Source organism: Myiozetetes cayanensis, unplaced genomic scaffold, assembly GCF_022539395.1.
Source record: "Myiozetetes cayanensis isolate MyiCay16 unplaced genomic scaffold, myiCay2020 scf5-8, whole genome shotgun sequence".
NCBI lineage: Eukaryota > Metazoa > Chordata > Aves > Passeriformes > Tyrannidae > Myiozetetes > Myiozetetes cayanensis.
This window is the reverse complement of record NW_026087742.1, coordinates 17,981,613-18,002,497: the sequence shown is the minus strand read 5'-3', so window position 1 is coordinate 18,002,497 and position 20,885 is coordinate 17,981,613. Positions and strand designations below refer to the sequence as shown.

Here is a 20,885-nt window from a genome sequence, read left to right as displayed (position 1 = left end):
CAATTTGTGATCAAGACAGCTGGTAAAGGTCATTCAAGGACAGAGCCCAACAGGAAAAGACAAGGACCACAAGGAAATTTACATTCTCAGAGTTGCTAAGCAAGGTGGGGAAAAGAGAGGAAGAGAAAATAGAAACAGTGAACAAACATGATCATTAGTCTTTTTTTTTTTTCAAAGATCCTGTTTTTCTTTTTTTGACTGACATGTTTTTTAAAAGCCTCAACTGATAGAGAGCCCTACATGTCATGTAAGTTAATCCTTCCAAAGACTTAAGCTGAACTTTTGCAGATATTTTGAAAATGATATACACATTAAAATGGGTCACACAAGACATGGTCCGATTCCTCTTCTCTAACAAAAAAGAAGACTGATACAGCAACTTAATCACACTCTAATATTATTTACACAGGAAAGAAACTTGTCAGAAGAATGAAATTACCAGACAACACTATCACGAAACCAGAAAGCTAGCAGTAGGTGTGTTTAGACTAGCAAAAAAGAACATGGAAGTAAAACTGTTGTAAATTCACACTGAGCAGAATTGATTTGCAGAAGTGCCAATCTACTGTGCTGGTATTCTAAATAAAGAATGAAAGACTTATTTTAAAGAGCTTCTCATGCTCAGAAAATGCAGAAATTGTTCTGCCTACGTTGTGCACGATGTCAGACCTGATGACCATTTTGACTGCTCTATTATAACGTAAAATACACAAACATCCTGCCTCTGGCATTCCTCTTATGCCACTGTGACACTTATAAACATTCCAAATGATGAAGTGAAAAAGCTACACATCTTGTATTAGCCTATATGTGTATTATAAGTGAAACTTCTTTTCCCAGAAACAAACCAAGGACACCGTATCTGCCTACTTTTACATTTTCACTACTGCGTTTGCTATATGGATTGAATCACATATCCACACTCCACACATTTCATTCCACTAAATACTGTAGTAGTCAGAAAGTTAAAAATGGGATAAGGAAACATACTGTCCATGAAATTAATATCAAATTCCTAATTCAGACTTTTTTATTTCTAGGATAAATATGTAATATGAAAGGACATGATTTGCCCTGCAATTTGTGAAAGCAATGTACTATCTTCACCAGAGAATGGAACAAATAAACTTTGTGCAATGAGACTGAGTACAAGTACCCTTGACAGAACTGCCTATATGTTTTTATTCATCCTTTGAGTAAATTACAACAGTGAAAAAAAATTTATAACAATGAATGTAGCTATTTCAGCCAATTTTAACACTTGTATGAGAAATTACCTTTAAAATGCCCACTAACATACTTAGAAGCATTATTTGGATTTTTGAAAAGTTCATTAGTTTTCATGCTTATGAGTAGAAAGAATTAAGGATTTGGCAAACTGTTAATACTTACTTCTCTCCAAAGAATTTCCTCCAGAAATCTGCAGCATCAGCTTTGGTGATACGAAAGTTATCTCCCTGGAACTGGCCATTTGGAAAAATAGCCTTGATTTCTGCTAGCATGTGGCTGAAGATGAGAGACAGCTTTGTCAAGTTTCTCCTGTGGATATAATAAGGGGGGAAAAAAATCAGATCAAATCCTTAGAACTGAGTAAGTTTAATCAATCTTTCAGTATTTCATATATTCTGCATATTTTTGTAATAATCACTACTTGTCACAAGAAAAACACTGAGGTTTCAATGGAAAACACAAAGAAATACAAAACAGTAGTTTGTGTTTCCATGCACTTCTGAGGATGTATTTATCATAAGTCTTCATTAATATAAAATAATTTCTTTGACAACAGAACAGATTTGAGTTCTCAACTGCATATTCAGATACCTTTCTTGTGCATTAAGCTTGTGTGTTTCTATTCCATTTCATCACCACAGAACCAAGAATTTACACTAATTAGGCAGTAAATACAGTAAAAAACCCACAACCAAGCAAATAAAACCCCAAAACAATCAAAAACATGCATTCAAAAAACTCAAATTATAGTCCTGTATGTGACACCACACCTATTTTAGTCCAGGTTTCTAGAAATATAAACACAACACAGAACTAGATTTACTCCCTTGTCCTATGACAGTTTTAAGCTTTTATTTTCTTTCCAGCTTTCATTAACTCCACCTACTGCCTATTCTCCTTTTAAATGTTCTCCCTTTAGTTTAAACTTGCTTTTAGTTTTCGCTAGCATGTTACAGAAAAAAATCCAGCTTCTTTGCTATCCGCTCACTTCCATAAGCTTTCTAGACTTGTATCAGTTAATTAAATAATTATTTAGTTTTTGATATAGAAATCCCATTTAGTATAATACAAAGAACACAGAATCCTTAAATACAAATCATCCTTTTGTATGGAAAAAATCTGTGGGAGATGGTGAGGAGATGAGAGAGAAGGATGAAGCAAACTTTATGAGAATTTATGCCTGGAGAATCTTTAGATGCTCCTTGCAGTGAAAAAAAGGGTATTTCCCCAGCTAACACATGAAACAGACACTACATAGGAGACTGAAGGATTTGTATTCTTTTAATGGAGTATTTTACTGGGTTAGAAGTGGTCTATGTATGTCAAGCCCATTCTCTTTCACCATCTCAGATACTACTTAACAATGCCTCAAACAATTTAATGAAGAACACATTAAAATGTATATCAATCATGTGACTTATAGACTGCTTAAAGACAGTATTTAAATAAATTCAAACTTATTCATAAGTTCCTAATCACATGGACAGATTGCTTTACACATGCATACCAAGTAGCTTTCAGAATGCTCAAAATCTCAAAAACAGTTGAGCATATTTCCTGGGGTCTTCCTAAAAGAACACTCAATTTAGCACTGAAGCAGTAATTATTTCAACTAAATCTGAGAACTTATAACAGAGATTCCTGTGGAAGCTGTGTTGCAGATTTTTATTATAGGTTTTACTACCAAGAAAATAATGACAAAGATAGCTGTTTTGAAAACACAAGTAATTTAAAACAAACAAAGCAACCCCTGATGAATACATTCTCCCTCCCCTCAAGATTAAGAATGGTTGCAGGGCTAATTCATTCAGAGTCCTTTAATTCCTCTAGTATAATCAGATGTCTATAATTATGATGCTCAATAGCTCCTTATTTTCTGGATTTGTTCCTTGCTATCCCCCTTCCTCTTTCCTTTGTACTTTAATTAAACACACGTGTTCTTTATTATTTTCCTCCTCAGAACTCAAGCCTGATGCAAAGGAGCAAGCAACAGCTATTTTAATGTGGCTTCCTCAGCCTGCCCTAAACCCAAGATTAAACAAGCAGCTCTCTGTACTCAGGACAGATGGGAACATGACTCAGTGCAAGTTTGAACAGAGCTCTCCCTTGACTGCTACAATTAATGCTCTACATTAACGTACTGTGCTGCAGGGGTTCTTTTCAGGTACGAATTCACCCAGGGAGCTTCTTGGACTCATGAGCCCTGTAGTGAATTAGGGGATGAAGTCACGTAGAGGTGCCATCTGGGGCACTTCCTTGCCCAGAGCGGAGTGTGGGTGTCTGTATGCACATGTCCATGCAGATGCACTGCCTATTAGGTGTAACTGCACAGTACATGACCAGAATAAACAGCTGGTAGGATCTGGACAGCAAATGCACAGTTATAGACAAGCATCTGAATGGTTCTATCGAAATCACAAAGCCTGTTCCTTCCCTCTTCAAAGAGCACCAGTCAGTAAGTGCATCAATGCACTTTTGTTTCATTATACAAGATAGTAAAGAAAGGAAAAAAGTAAAATTATTTTTTATTTGTATTTGTATAAACAAGAAAAAATGTTTTAATATCAAACTAAGATAACCTTCTTTTTATCTGACTGCAAAGGTGAAACCTGAAACCAGTTAGAGCCTGATCTGTGCTTGAACATGTATTGCAGTGTGTACACACAATAGAAAATGGCACATTCTTGATAATTTATAGGCAGGGTACCTGTTTTTTTCTCCTTATCTCTGGTATAAAATAGCCATGATAAATCATGTCTTAATTGTTCACTTGAACATTGTTTTCTTTAGAACAGCAAAGCACACGCTGCACCATTTTTGCTTAGATATCCTTAAGTGATACCAGATCTCAGTACCTTCTTGACACAAAGATACAAAGCTCAATGATTTCAGACATGATTTTCAAGAATTATACAAGGTGTGGAGATGATGCCATCAGAGTAGGCCAGTGACTCGCCCTATCCATGCATTTCACTTGTCTGAAGATGTCTATCCATTTCAGCACATGTACTTTTGAGGTCTTGGGGAAAGGCTTTAGTAGGACACCTCAGGAAGCACACACTGCACTTTATCCATTTGGCAGTCTGTGCAGCCCCATTCTTCAAGTTAGGATGACTCCCTTCTTTGCCCCCATATAAAAGACGGAGCACTGCCAAAAATTATCCATCTTATTTTCTATTCCTAAGTGTAAGACAAGGTATTTAAGTCCCATTTATTTGAAAAAAATAACTAAAACAATCAGCTTTGGCATTTTTGTGAAGAATTCTAACAGAAGACAAAGAACTGTTCAATCTGAGCACCTATTTGAGATCTCATTCCCACCACCAAGCTGTAATGAAACCAATCTTGATCAACTCAGTCTTTATCTCTTGCAGTAACAAAGGCTTTTTTCAGGTCACAGTAAAGTCTGATGCAGTGGCAAAGGGACAATAGTACTGACAGCCCAGTAGCACATTAAGAGCTGAGCAGACAGATACATGCTCCTGAGAGACCCTTTGACTCACTAGATTCCAGCAGGTGAGAGATATCTTAAGAGATCACCTTGGATCTACAGCTCAAAAAAGGGCCATCCAAATTATAGAGAAAAAATGGTTTTAAGGTCTCAGCAGCCAGCCTTCAGAGTTTAAAATTTTAATCTAATTTCACTGGCAACCAGGAGCAAATTAGAGGTGGAATTTCTTTCCTTAGCTGTGCTAGGTCTGGAACAGAGCATACACATCTCCTTTATTTCAGTAGAGAATGAATTTCATGCTGATGAGAAAAACCTTATCTTTCCAAAATTAAAAATAAACAACACTGCTTTATACCAAAGTGAACTAAGATGAGCATTCTCCACAACATCACAGCTATGTAGTAAAATACAAGAATATTTTAACACTAAATGATGCTGTATTAACTGCATTTTATGTAATACACAGCGTAGATCTCTTCCATATTACTTGCAACATACTCAACACCTAGTAGTTGGTATTTTTACTATGATTCATGCTTAGATTTTGTTACCTTCATTTTGCCAAGTCAAACTGATGCCATACAGTTCAAACCCCTTGTAGAACTTGATTTCTGAAGTACCAGTTTTTCAGTCATAGTCTATGATTTGGTGACAAACATGCTTGCACATGACAGATCTACTGATAAACCAACATGCTTTGAATCAATCCCAGAACACCCAAGATACAAAAAAATTAAAACCTGAATTTTTATTCAGTATAAACTTGTAAAAGTCTATTGAACCAGTACAGATCTTTTGTATAATCAGAAGAAAGATGCATTTTTTTAATTACAAAATTAATGTGTCTTTTGGAGTTACACCTAATCAGTAAGATTTCTAAAATACAGACAGTAAAGTCTGAAAACAAGAATTTTGAGCTTATTCACTTCTCAGTAGATTTCTATATTTTGAATCAATTTTCTCTTCAAATGCAGGGAGAGAGTTAGGATGCAAAGATTTAATAACTGAAGGACTTTTCAAATACCAGTCACATGCAATTTAAAAACAGGGCTTAATAATGGAAATTTTACAACATCCCAGCCAAACTAGAGCAGCAGCACCAAGCAGGTCTGAAGCAGTCCTACCCTCCTGGATCTGCTAAACAGGAGAGTCAAGCGTGATCAGCATGCAAGTAAGACAGATAAATTTTGTCTGTGTCAATTTTGTAATCACTGCATGGAAGTTAATTTTACTTGTTGGAAGGCAATATGGTCCAGCAAACAGGACTGCACAGGGAATTAGGCAGTGCCACTTCCCTTCTGCCACTGGCCTGAATTATGAGGAGGGCGGAACACCTGAGTCCAGCCTGCATATGTGGATGAACAGAGCAAGATGCTCAGAGAGCTCCAAACTTGGAGAGCTCCAAATATGCTTGGCAGAACCAGTCTATACATAAATGTACAAAGTAAAGTGCCCTGATCCTTCAGAATTACTGGATTCCGCAGACAGTAACCAAGACAAAGCTGTTTTAGCAATACATACTTGTAATTCACGCAACAACTTCAAAATGTATAAACCCACTTACATGCTACACATGTATATCATTTCCACTTTTATGTCTGTGTATTACTATGACCACAAAAATTATTTTACAATATTTCTAGGAAAAACACAGTCTGGAAGAAAAGTCTGACTGCATGTCTTTGCAGTTATTTATGTCATTCCAAAAATTAGGTTATTGCTGGATTTCCTTCTTCATTGCTCTAGTAAGTACTTTATCTTTCTGCATCCCCATAGATACACTTTGTTAAACAACCACCTGCTGTAATAAACAAAACTTTCCAAGATCATAATATATAACTCAATCATCTGGCACAGAAAAAGAATAGTCTTTAGAGCTAGAATAAAATCCATTTGACAGCTAAAAATATTTTCCAGCTAGATCTGACATAAACATACACCAAAGTATCACTAAATAACAGATAATTCCTCTCTATTTCTTATTTAGAATAATTGTACAAAGACACTTCTGTTAGCTGGCAAAACTGCAAATCATAACTGCTTAGGAACCAGGATAAAACAAAGTCTGAAATGTGAATTTCATAAAGTGAATTGTTTATTTTAACTTCTAAAAATCCATCCCCACCAAATATTAAAGCTTCAAAATTCAAAGCATATGTACAGAGCTCATTTCACATAATTAGTTATATTCAGAACAGCTTTCTGATCCATATGCTTGAGTTGTGGTAGAATTCAAAGATCTTACAAAATACATGTTACTAATCCAAAGGAAAAGAACAGAGTCTTTTGATTCAGGTACAAAGGAGAGAAGCAGAGATCCACATTCTGTGCTCTGTCACTCTGCTCTCCAGAGTTCAGAATTTATGTTTTCTGACTCAGGTTTCCACTGTGCGGAAAAAAACCCTTCCCAAATTACTTCCCATTTTATTGTGCCATCATGAGGAAAATCATAGCTGTCCATAAAGCCCCCTGACAGACTATACTTCTGCCATTAATTATTGACAAACAGGAATGCATTAAGTTGAGGACAAATCACAGAATAGAAAAAATTCTGAAGAAATATGTGAAGTTTTGAAGATCTCTAGGAGACATAGGAACATGACTAACAATCATATATGCTGCTAGCAGTTTGCTCTTGATAATCCAGTATAGCCCTGACTCATTTATCGCCCTTCCTTTTCCAGAACTTCCCCTTCTACAGACAGGAGGCGAAGGAAAAAGAAGTAGGGGGAAAAAAAAAAAGCCACACACACAACAACTTCCCCCCCCAAAACAACAACAAATCAAAAACAACAACAACAAAACACACAAACCAAGCCTCAAAAAACCTCCCCAACACTCCTTTTTTTAGAAACCTACAGGTGTAGAACACAGTCAGATAACGCAACACTAACAATGGAGCATTCTTTAACACTTCAGATGAAACAAAGGAAACCAAAGGTTCCTGTCAATATACTTGCACAGAAAAAACTGCCTACCATCCCATTTGGCAATCAGCTCAACTCTGCTTCTGTGCCATGATTATTTTTAAAAGCTATATAAGGACAGGGTATTGTTCAGGTTCAGGGACCAAAGTATATGAGTCTATTCTTGGGATGAAATATCCCTGAGACTAAGAATAATCATGAGTTCTAATTTCCTACTTGTGCTGCTGAGTCATGGAAGAAACACATACTTAAGAGTATCAAAATAAAGGAAGGCAAAGAATTCAAAATTTAATTCCATCTTTTGAAACTGCTTATCAGCTGCCATTGCTTCTACAGTAGATATTTGCTGCCCTATTTATGCAAAAATAAAGAATGAACTTATTAGACAATGGCTTAGTAAAGAAAATGGAATATAAATACAAAGGATGGAAAATGGCTAGGGTTTCTCCCAGTCTATGACACTCTCTGCAGACTGATGAGTATGCTTTTTCATTCATGAACTGGCATGCCAGTGCACCACCACGATCTCTTAAGCAAAGTTCTATCCAGGGATTATATTTCCTTTTTGCTAAACAAACGCTCCATACAGCAGCAATCATGAACAGCTCTTGTCAGCTGAGCTTTACAGTCCAAGTTTTGAAAATTTCACTACTTCCAGTTTTGTCCAAGGGACAGTTATCCAGACGCATGAAATGTCTCAAGGCATTCCTAAAGCATTTTAATTTCTTTCCTCACCAGTACTCCTGTATGTGAGGTAACAAATACATCCATGAAATGAAAACATAAGGAGTGCTGGCGGGAGTAAGAAATACAGGAAATACAGTCAGCATAAAGCTGAATGCGACGTCATCAAAAATGGAAAAAGGTGTGTTGACAAGCTAACGATCTAATAATTTTCCCCATAAATAGTTATTATCTCTAATTACTTATGTAAAAGGACAGGGGTTACAAAAAAAGTCTCTAGGGAATGCTACTCTTTCAAAGAAATTTGCATAAAACTGATCTGAATATTTACAAGTATATTTTGTGAAGGATAGTCAATCCTATGACAGTTTAAGTAGCCACATAAACTAAGAGCTAACAGATTTATTGATTTTACTACCGAAACTTTTAATTGAGCTACTAGATCATCCTAACAAAATGCATGATTCAAAATACTTAATCTGACACGTACAGAGACTTAAAAGAAGAGCTAGGCGCTGACTGTTTAGCTTTATTTACTACTTTTTACCAGTCAGTTGCTTTTGCACTATGGTCCCACTCATCGGTATCAACCTGTTGTTCAAGCACTGTTCTGCTTCCTCCATCCTCCTCCTGCAGACATCTCTGTCTGCCAAGATCCAGTGCTGTAAACTGAACACCGACTTCAGTGTAAAGCCAAATATCTGTGTGTATAAATGAAACTACATTTGTCGCAGAATTCCTCAGGCACAACAGTGAGCCCTGCCCTTGAGAAGTTGAATTAAGTCACTCAATACACAAATACATAAAACTTTTTAAAAGTGAACATGAAGTGAATTGTTCACTTTTTAAAAGTGAATTATTAAGAAACAAGAAAGACTCAATTAGCATATTTTCACCATCTTCCAAAGCTTTTTGCAAGTGGAAGGAATTTTCAAGAGAACACTTGGCCAAAACAGGTAGTCTTAAAGGCATAGCTGTGGTTGGTATAATTTTTTAGTACCTGATTAGGCCAGTAAACATCTTGAATTGCACTGCAAAGTGAGATGATTATCTGTGTACTAGAAGTATAACTGATAGTACCAACATAATCATCACCTTCTTAACTCTTGTAAGGATTACTTGGTTTGGAGATTATCCATGCCATGGATAGAGCATTACTCTGCCAGGTTAAGCAAAGCTGTGTGCAAAAAAAAGGACACTTCTATACATGGAACAACTCAAGTGACTCTGGAAGGGATACGAGGCTGAGTTTGGCACAAATCCTGCCACAGCCACAGCCAGCAGCTCAAAGGCCAAGGAGGGCACACGGAGGTACTGATGTGACTAAACGCTTTATCCGCCTGACAGCAACCTAGCATGAGCAAAGGAAAGTGGTTTAGTTCTGTGTCATGCTTCATCTAGTTTGCTGTCATGCAAGAACTCAGGAAACTCAGTGGTTGTGAGGTGCTAATACCAACAAAGCATGAGTGCCACGCAGCACCCTGAGTAAATCTCTTCGCATCCCCCTCTGCCTCCTCTCTGAGCAGCAAACAACCGATTATGCTTCTCCGTATTGGGTTGTGGTGTGCCATTTTCCTACACAGAAATAGTCCAGAATGTGTACTGCAGGCTTATTCTTTCAGAATTTTCCACTTAGACTCTATTACCCCACCTCAAAACATGCTGTTATGATATTTTCTAAGTAAAAGAAACTAAAAAGAGACACCATAGTAATGAGGATCCCAACATAAATACTTACATTCAAAACCTACTGAATTCTGCAACATTATGAAGACAAATTTTTCTGATTGTTAAAAGAGTTAATCTAAAATTTTTCAGGCTTATGCTCTCATCATACTCAGTGACTGTGGAAAAAAATCTGCAACACAATTCAGCCATTTCTGAAAGAAGGACTGGTAATATTTTTCACTGACATTAAAAGGTTTTAGCAAACTAATACGCATATATGCCTTTTTTCATACACCTAATTCTTGAACTCCAATTCTGATATTTAACAGGAAATGGATTTTGGATCATATGTGCCTCCCAGTAGTCTTGGGAAAATTTACACAAGTTTGGCAAACTGATGAAATTGAGGGAAATCTTGTCCAAGAGGGCCCAAAAATAAATTCAAAATTCTCAGCTCCTAATCCTCGGCTCACGTGTAGTCAACTAAACTACAGCTTAGTATCTGATTTATATACAGTTAACTAAACTACACATGAAACACTGGCAGACAACAACTTAGTTTGAGCCAGCCTGAAGCTGTGGGACACAACTCTAATTTTAAGTAGAGGGCTTTTAGTATCAAAGAGGGTAGGATAAGAAAGTTCTTCTCCATTTCTCTCAGTGAAGACCACAACAAACTCAGAAAGGAAGGCAAGCTATTTGATTCAAGAGCAAAGAAGACACAAGCTAGAGAAGGGAGATAGAAAGAAATAGATGGTAACATGGAACTCAGAGAAACTTGATATAAAAGGTATAATAATGCAGAGCAGCATAGGAAAGCCCATGAGAAAAGGCCAGCACTTTTAGAGAAGAGTTTGAATGGGCATTAAAAAATTAAACTATAAGGAGATGTATGAGACACCAGGAGTGAATGTATGTATTTTACATTTGCTTGCTAAGTGAACATCTATTCTGTGCATTCAAGCCTACTCAGGCAACAGTGCCACAGAATAAAAAAAAAACCTCATACTGTATTTACACACCATCATAATGTACAAATCCAATAGGGACCAACCACGGTCACATATAGAATCTTATTCTTGGCAATCCTTTTGCTATCTTACCTTTCCAGTTTTAATTTGGTTTTGTGAGTTGCAAAAAGTGTAATAGTATTTTTATTGACCAGATTACATTCTGATATACATAACTAATTTAACTGGAAATTTTAAAATAACTTAGCATTCATTTTCATGCATTATAGAGTGTATAAAAGTATAAAACTGTTGTCTTTTTTTCAGATTATTTTTAAAAGTGCCATTAACCTCCAGCAGTGCTATTACCTGCTCTGTCACATGTGATTTCCACTGAGTGCAAGTGAACAATATTGCAAGTCAACGAGCCGTTCCACCATTCCTAAGACTGGCCAAAAGGGAACTTTCCTCATTGAGCTGCTTCTGGGACTTGATCAAGTGACAGTACTGAGCTGCACATTTTGCCCTAGAACTCAACTTTTTCTTAAGTCCTTGGATCTTTCTTTTCGAGACTCTAGTACATAATTTTTTCTATGTATTTGTTCTGTTGCAGTGGTAGGAGCCCCTCATTAAAAGCAGAACTCATTGCTTTACAAAAACCAACCCTCTTTATCCCATGTATCTTCCCATCAAAAATATCATAATTAAACGAGTAGACGAACTCTCCAACTCTACATTTTAACAAATATATTTTTTCAAAGACCTTCAAATATACAAAAATAAGAATTTTGACCCTAAGCCCTGAAATGAGATTTCACATAGGCAGACACACATTACAGCATTCTAAGCACTGTCATTAAAGCATTCTAAGGGTATTTTAGGTATTTTACATGAAAACATGGTATTTATCAAAATGGAAATCCAAGTGAGAGCTACACAACTCACCAAAATATAATAATCAGCCTTCAAACCACGTCTCAAGTTATTGAATTCCTATCAAATATATAATAAAAATTTCCATTTTCTCAGATGCACTTTAATCAAATCCACCTGAAATCATTCACTGAAAATGATTTAAACATTAGTTAGTGCTGAGATGCAGCTTGTTTGCAACATTCAGATAACAAAAATCTGTGTCGCATAGCTAAGCAGTGTCACAGAAACGCATATGGCACAGAAATATACAAAATAAGACATATTAAGTACTGAAACTGTACGTGGGTCTCAGAGCAATCACTGTGCTTTTATTTACTGAGAGAATGTAAAGTGACTTTCACTGAGAGAAGAAAGCTACCATCTCCAGCCAGAACAGTAAACAACACAAATCTACCCTATTCCCTTTCATATACATTCATACTGCCTGAGGCAATCAGCCTCCTGTCCTCTCAAATATCAGGAGCACATCTAACCCATTTAAAACCAGATACATTGCTGCCACATTGTGTTAGGAACTTTATCTGTACAGAATTTGCAAGGAAAGAAAGATCAAATACTCGGTTCCAAATTGCTACTTGAAATAGTTTCATGATGCTATATGTACTTACAGCCCATGAGGATCAGGTCAGCAGATATCTAACAGGACAATTAGGAACAATCTGGCACCAGCTGGGATTACAGCACAGACCTTGGGCAAAGTCTAATAGACTTCCTCTTTACAACAAGATGTGTCATTACATACTAACTAGAAAAGAAATAGAACTGGCTGAAATATTTGAATCAGTAATTTGGACAGGGTAAAGGCAGGCACTAAAGAAACCCAAGGATATAGCTAGACAGACAGGCATATTTTTCATGAAAACTGAGGCAGAATCTTTACCTTCAGGAAGTACTGATGTCAAATTTCCAAACAGAAGCTGTCCACACAAATCAAAATAAAGCCTTTTGCTTCTTAATTCCTTATCTCCCATGAGAAGCAAAGAAAGAGAGCAAAATGAAAAAGATTGAAAAGTTCTTTGCAAAAAATTACTTTCCTTTAGTAGGTCTAAAGTACAACCAATGAAGACATTTACACTCTGATCTGCTTGCTAAACTTTTTTCACCTTTCAACATTAACAAGCTTATCATATTTCAATGACTACATTTATGAACATGGGTCATCCCCTACTGCTTTCAACTAGTGGCAGTATTATCATATATGGACACACTTCAGTATGGGAGACAATCAAATGTTTTAAAGAAAGCTACATAGTCATGACCTAAGGAGGATGGTCTGGCATGAATAAATAATTGGTGTAAAAAAACCTGGAAGCAGAGGGCAGGTATTAAGGGCTTCTGTTCGACACGGAGGGAAGTACCACCTGAGTTACGCAGGGATCTGCTCGCTTCAGCACATTCATGAGAAAGCAGTGAGCAGCAAGGCAAACAAATTTGCTAATTGCATTAAGAGATTCAAAGGCTATAAGGCTGACAAAAAACTGCAAATAGCTGCAGTGACTGAACTACAAAAATGAAGCTCAATATAGGAGAAGGTAAAACTATGCATGTGAAAAAATAATCTTGACCTGATGAACAAAAGGTCAGGCTCTGAGCTGTCCACTGCCTCTCAGAAGCAAAACTTCGAATTATGATGGGTAATTCCACAACAACATCTGCTCAGTGCTCATCGGCAATAAAAACCCAGATCAAATACTATGAATTACCAGCAAAAGAACTGAGAAGAAAACAGAAAACAATTATACCACCATACGGAATCACAGTCACCTCTTACCAAACCAAATATATAAGAAACATATACAAGAGATACATCAAAAGACAACAGGGATTATCAGAAAAAAGAAATGCCTACAAACTGAGGAGGAACCAAGTATGCTGGGACTCTTCACCTTGAATGAGTAACCCTGACAGATATCTATAAATTGCAAGTGGCATAAGGAAGATGGATGAGGACTGACAGTAACTAGAACATTTAATGAAGCTGATGGGAAGCAAGCTCAAAAAATCCCTGATCCACAGAAGTTGTTGCCTAAGGATACCTTGGAGCAAAGTATAAATAGGTTTGAGGGGAAACTGGGAAAACACCAGGAAGAGCAGCTTCACTGAAGGTTACTGGAGTAACAAAACACAACAGGTTCAGGAAATCCCTTAGCTAAAAATGGCCAAAGGCTGGGATAGTACTAGGGAAATGTACTACATTTTTAAACTACTTTTTTAATTATTATTGTATTTATATAGATATTATTGTTATTAAACTAAATTTTTTAACTACATGTTTGCCCCATTTATTCTTTCTTAGGTATCCTCCTTGTGCTCACCACAGAAAACAAGAATGACGACACTGATTCAGATCTGGGTCTGTCTTTAAAATAAAACAAGGTACTTAAGAATTTGGTTTATAGGGTACCCCCTATGTCCTTAAGTTCACTTATTTCACTCATACAATTTGATCCCACAGAACTTTTAAGATCTTACTGCTCATAAATCAATTTCAGACGCCTTGGCCAAAGGAAGCATCCTACAAATTGACAATCAGTCTTTTTTCATCCCCATAATTGATATTTAAAAGCTGAAGTTGCCCAAAAGGCAGCCCCTATCATAAGTGCAGCTGTGTTACACTAGGAAGGTGGCCTGGCAAGATTTGGCAGTAGGAAAGGGCAGGTGATGGTGCAATACTGCATGAGGTAAGGATCGAGAGAAGTACCAGGGCTGATGAGAAGCAGAGCCCTATTCTGTGCTTTTAAATGACAGATGTGACAAGAACCAAGAAGAGCACTTGCCAACACTGGAGAAGTGAGCAGTGTCAAGAGAACTGATGGTGAAGTTGAATCACAGGTGTCTTCAAAGATAGTCAGCTCCAATAGTGAGAGCCAAGTGAGACAGCATTCCTAAAATGAGATGAAGAGGCTCATAAAGGGTAAGAGTCCAAACAGGATAAGAAAAGGTTACTACACCACAGCTGGAGTGGAAACATCCAAATTCTGAGCATCAATGTGAAAATCACTATGGTTTACTCACTGCTAAATTTTATCACATGCAAGCTATTAAAACAACACACATGAATAGAACCACAACTGGAAATAAAATACACTAAAATTCTTTCTGGTAAAAATAGTTTTTAAGGCATGAAGGAAGGTTCTAAGAGTCACACCCGATTTTTATTCCCCTGAGACTAAACACTTGTGCAGTTTTGCCTAGCAATACAGTTAACTTTGCTACTTGCAAAAGCAGAAACTTTATGTAATTATGGATTCCTGGAACTATCAACCAACCTCTGAAAACAAATTGCTTTTAAACAGGAATGTAAAACTAAAGACAATAGTATTCTCTCAAAAACCAAAGCATTCCAACTCCTGCTTGTAAGAACAGCAAGTAAGAATACCAGACAGAAGTTGAAACAAGCAAACAAACAAAAATCTCAGGATACTAAGAAATCCAGCTGTAAATTTCTAATCACTTTTTCATGAATCCTCCTTAAAAATCACTACACTACATATCCTGGCAAATTCTCACCACCTGAAAATACTTATACTAAGATCATATGAAATTGTATATACCACCTTTAGTGTGCTTTACTTTGTGGACCCAAAATTTCTATTTCTCTAACTACATGAATGCTGTAGCTAAATTTAAAAATACATATATTCTTAAGAACCACTGGGCTAAAATATTCAGTCAAAAACATATTTCCACTTCTGTTTTTTCAGATAGTCATCCTGGGATAGGAAAGAAGGACTAACTCCCAACATATACCATGCATTTAACTGTCCTTTTATACTATTATTAATAAGATGACTTTACATCTGAAGTGAAGGGAAACGGAACTGGAAAAATAAAAGTGCATTCGTTCCATCTCTGGGAAGCTCAGAGCACCAGCTACCATGGCAGGTGGCCTGCTGAGGTTTGGCACAGTTTGAAATATCCTTGGACAAAGAGCTTCACTTAGTGTGGTGTATTTGGTGTTGGAAACCACTTTCACTCCCACCAGCAGTTTTTATCCCATGCAAGAGGCATCTGGCATGTACTGGCTGCCATAAATACTATTTCTGTTATAAGCCATATCTGAGTTACTACAACAAATACTTGTGATCAATAGCTACTGTTTGATCTTAACAGTCAAACAAATTACAAAGCCTCTATCAACTAGAGACGGGGAAAAAATCATGATCAAAATAAAAACTATTGCAGCTAACTATAAGAGTTAATACTGGAGAAGCTTGTGCAGCCAACTTTAGAAACATCTCAATCTGTATCAGCAAAAAGACAGTGTTCTTTTTGTGCCCCAAGTCCCTGCACAGCCTGCCCTGTCCCTGGACAGCTTCCCAGAAAAAGCAACGCCCTGTACACCAGTTTCCACCAGAAGTCCCACAGTACTTCTTCACTCCTCCTATTCCCTAATGGCTGAAAGTAAATTTTTCATCTAGCTCCCAGAGAAGAGAGAGGAAAGACTGTGGCAGACAAGACAGGAAAGGGGAAACAGAGAAGGCAAAGGCCAAATAGTTTTCCTGGGTCTTCTTGCTTCCCACCCACCAAGCCACATTCCACAGCCCCACAAGGGAGAGACCCCTCTAGTACAGGAGATAAAGTAGTATCTGACATAGAGCATTCTCTTACAGAACATTCATCCATGAAGCAAAACATGAAATATCCAGTGCCTTGCACTCACATGCTCTCATACCAGTCTAAATCCCACTAGATCACAGTAAATATTTAGGAAGGGAAAGAACCTTACTCTGTGTTAATACCCTGAACACTAAAGTTCCCAAATACTTCTCCAAAGAGCCTGAGGATTATAAAGCCTGGCTGGTATTGTCAAAGTGACTCATTGCTTAAGTCGAGAATATTAAAAGATTAGCTAGCCAGAAGAAACTTTGCTTTTGCCATACGTGATGTTAATTAAAAGGTAAAGAGATCTAGAAAAGGTATTGAGAGAAAAATGGTAGAAGGAGGAAATAAGCAGGACATTAAAAAATGTACTTTTAAAAAGGTAGGGATTAAAGAAGGATACAATAAAACCCTTTGAAAGCTGAAAATGAGAAAAGGATAAAAAGGTAGAAATGAAAAGTGGAGAATCTATGTTTCTAATTCTTCCTTCAGAACTTTATAGTTCACATTTTCCTCCAAGTTTAGTCACCTTAATTGCACACATAATCCACAGCAGGCTCACTTGTTACTAACAGAAGATTCATAAATAACAAGGCACAGTAAGTTTTGATTTCAACAGCTAAGTAAGACCTCAGTATATCTGAAAAATTTATTTCAGTCAAAGTGTACAGGTATGTGAAGAATAGCCTTTCTTGCTTCTTCTTCTAGTCTGGCTGCAAAGAGTCTAGTAATAACAGCAACAATGTACTAACACTAAGCAGTTCATCAACATCTTACACTAGCTGTACATAACTCTCTTAGGAGAATAAGAAAGCTATTTCTTCCCAAAAGCAAGTCCTTAGTATATGTTAGGAACAATGCAAATAATTTTGGATTGAGACTCTGCTAAGCAGCAGATTCAATTTGCAATATTTACTCAAAGAATCACAACTGTGGAAATAAGAAAATGGTTTTAAAGTACTTAATTCTGAAGAGTCTGCTCTAGCTTTTCTTAAAATGCTTTTAAACAGCATGTTTAAGCAAAATGCCACTGGGACAACATAGCTCCTTTTGGAAGAAAGGGCAATACTAAATAAATCATTGCAAATCTAAACTCTCAGGTCACTTAATGGTAAATTTGAATGAAGCAATAGGAACGTGTTCAAGAGAGGGACTGCTTTTCCTGCAGATGAGAGTTGAGCCCCCAGCTACAAAGTTTAATCAGTCAAAGTGGAGAACATTTCAGAGAATCTCTCTGGAACAGGTGTGACCCTCTAGGCAGGTGCTGTAAGGTCACAGACATTTTGCTGCAGTCTGGGGACTTGAGCCTGTCATGTGCTGTTCTAGCTTTCCATGCTTGAGCCTGTGTAAATTAACCACCAACAAGGGTAAAACATCACCAATTCCAGCTTTGTACAGCTGCAAGTGAGTATGCAGGTACTGCTTCCCTGTGACTCAGGGCCAACCAATGCCATGACCATATACCACCATTTCTTCCTCATGCAAAACACAACCAAACCCTCTACAATAGGTATTTAAGTACTCACAATCATTATTTTTATCATCATGGCTGAGGGGAGAGACAGAAGGGAAGATCCTGGAAGCATTAAATAAAAAAATCCATCCCATTTGTAAGTGGGAAACTTAAACCCACTTTCAAGCTGCACTGAAGTAATTTCACAGTCAATTCATAGAACTCAGTGGATTCTGCTGTAAACAAGTCTTGGCTGAAAACAATGTTCATCCCACTATAAATATGGTGCTATATTCAGATGGCCTAAATTCCACCTAGCTTGCTGTATGCTTAGTTTTGAAAACTCGTGAAAGCAAGGTCCATTGAGACCTTACAACTAAAAAAAAAGGAAAAACCAGAACATTTCTAAATGCCTTTGATCTAAAATTATGCCTTTTTTTTCCACGGTAATAGGACTGTCATAGAAAAAGACTTTCCTTGACTTAAAAATACAATAAAATCATAGATATTTATGCTTTGTTTCAAGAATTATTATCAGAGCACATTTTTTAATAACAACCTTCTACATTTTACTACTTCAGATATATACCATCTTTCAAACCTACAAAACTGCAAATATTTCCACTTAGGGTAAGACAGAATTTCCTCTGCTTACTCTACAACTTTCTCTGTTCAAAAAAAAAAAAAAGGGCAACCTACAACCTAATTATTTTTGTCTAAAAATTGAAGATTTGCAAAAGTTTTGCGTCAAATATTTGTAAGGAAAACACATCGTTCTGTTGCACCATAAAGTTAAGACCCTTTCAACCTGCAAATTCAGAAAAATCCTGAAATAATGGAAAAGCACAGAATATAAACAACCATACAACTTCTGTAGTAACAGCTTACAAATGTCAACGTATGTCATTGAGGCACCAGTCCAAATGCAATCACTCAACATTTATCAGACTGCAAGGACTTATTCACAGATCCAGAACTCAAAGTGACACTATTTTAATGGGAGCCACAAGATCTGTGAGTCCAACAGGTTAAGGAAGAAAGGTTTCCTCTCCAATGCTAAAAGAGTGTGCTTTGTATCCATGAATTAAATTGCATTCTTTGCAGGTACCCTGCTTCTACCAGAGTTTTATGTGAAGCAAATATCTCACATCAACTTTCCATCAGCTTTATTAGCATCCCCTACCATCTCTCTCAACAACAAAGCCATCTATGTAGATACAAACAAAAACCAGAAATCCTCTTCTCATGAATGGCTACAGTCTGCAGCACCCAGCGCTATCGACTGAAATCTTGGCCCTCTTGCACAACAGGGATTAAAGATAGGGAGGTCACAAGTATTACTCCACAGTTTATTATCTGCCTTCTGACAACAAGTAATAAATTCTTAACCTAACTACTAATCCTTAACTACTTTTATAATTATTAGCTTCCATTACAATCAATTGAAAGAGTAATAGTGACAGAAAGCCAAAAGCCAAGACCAAAAAATCTTTCCTCATCCAATGCTTCACTATTCATACAGGTTTCCCGGGATTAGTTTTCTCCATGTCTGAAAAAGCTTGTGGTGAGGGGAGGGGATTGGCTTCCCGAAACCCCATCAGAACAAGTGTATTTGTTCTGAAATACCCTTGGGGCACTTACTGCCCCTTCTGCACCATTGTTCACCCTCTGGAGATGGTGCAGCTTGGCAAAAAAATCTCTCCAACAGAGAACTAAAGACTGTGATGTTAGTTATCCTTCACTGCACAGGACAAAATGATTCTTTTACTGCCAAATTCATAAAAATCATAATACCAAGAATATATGCAATATATGGTGGGATTTACCTGAAATCCATGTCATAAAAACAGCGTGCTGTTTCTATGTGGTAAATTGTGTGGTAAATGTCACATTAGCACTTTATATGAAAAAAATAACATTCTCTTCTGTTTCTAGCTTTGTATCACCTGCCTAGCCTACCACATTTACCTCTGCCCTTTAGTATTTTCTTTAGATTACTTGCATTCATTGTAACATTTATTCAGCTGACTTGAAACGTATTTTTTCAGCTACAAGTAGGAGTGAGGTATGAGCTATACACATAACCAATAAACTAGTTCTTTCCTATACGCCCTTTGATATTAGAGGGCTTTGAGATACACACGTGTCTATATATATATATACACACACTCACACATGTGTGTGTGTAACTGGCTGTTACCTGAAGAGGTGGTGCTGGGTTAACAGCTGGACTAAACGACCTTAGAGGTCTTTTGCAACCTAAACCATTCTATGTTTCTGTAAGACAGCACCAGCAAGCCACTTCCTCTCCAACACTGTAAAACAAACTGAACTGGACATGTGTTTTTCAAGACTCTAAGACTCCACACACATTTTGAGCGTTGCCCCCAGTCCCACACTTCTCTTTCATATTCTCAGTTGTAATTAAGACTTCTTGAGTGCATGACATATTACAATCAGACACCAGTAATACATTTACATACCTTGCATCAGATTACAGGTTGTTTCCCCTCAGGAATGAAAACGCTTCCCTTGCACTAATCATAAGTCATGCTCATGCTCTGTGCAACCAAAGCACCTCTAGGAAAAGGCAAGATCAGGCAGCAGATCCATTGCTGCCACTGCCTACAAACAGAGTCACAGCCTGGGCAGTGCTTCCCGCATGAGAAGAACAACAAGCGCTGGCTAAGCCCTGGAGTTCACACAAAGAGGTTTTGCTCCTTCTTTCACCAAAGACTATTACTATGTAAATAACTTTTGAAGGGGTTCAGGAGCCTCTGAGCTACAACATGTCACAACAAGGTTACAATTTGTTTTAAATTGGGTGTTAAGATGCATAGTTTGAACAGTTTTTGCTATACCCTATAGCAGATATATGGCTAATGTTTGCTTCCTCGGTCAAGCCTCACTCAAGCCTGACCACACTGGCTTGTATTAGGACATAAAACAGGGTCAGGGCACAAGCACTCCAGCCTGGAGGTAGG

General features: G+C 37.2%; 1 protein-coding gene across 3 annotated transcripts in view; it reads right to left on the bottom strand.

The window, feature by feature from the left end:
• Nucleotides 1–20,885, bottom strand: part of CBLB (Cbl proto-oncogene B) — a 130,389-nt gene that overhangs the window by 62,340 nt on the left and 47,164 nt on the right. For all 3 annotated transcript variants that reach the window (XM_050332613.1, XM_050332614.1, XM_050332615.1), the window contains exon 4: nt 1,393–1,539. In XM_050332613.1, the coding sequence (XP_050188570.1) occupies nt 1,393–1,539 (147 nt within the window). The remainder of the gene's footprint in view (nt 1–1,392; nt 1,540–20,885) is intronic.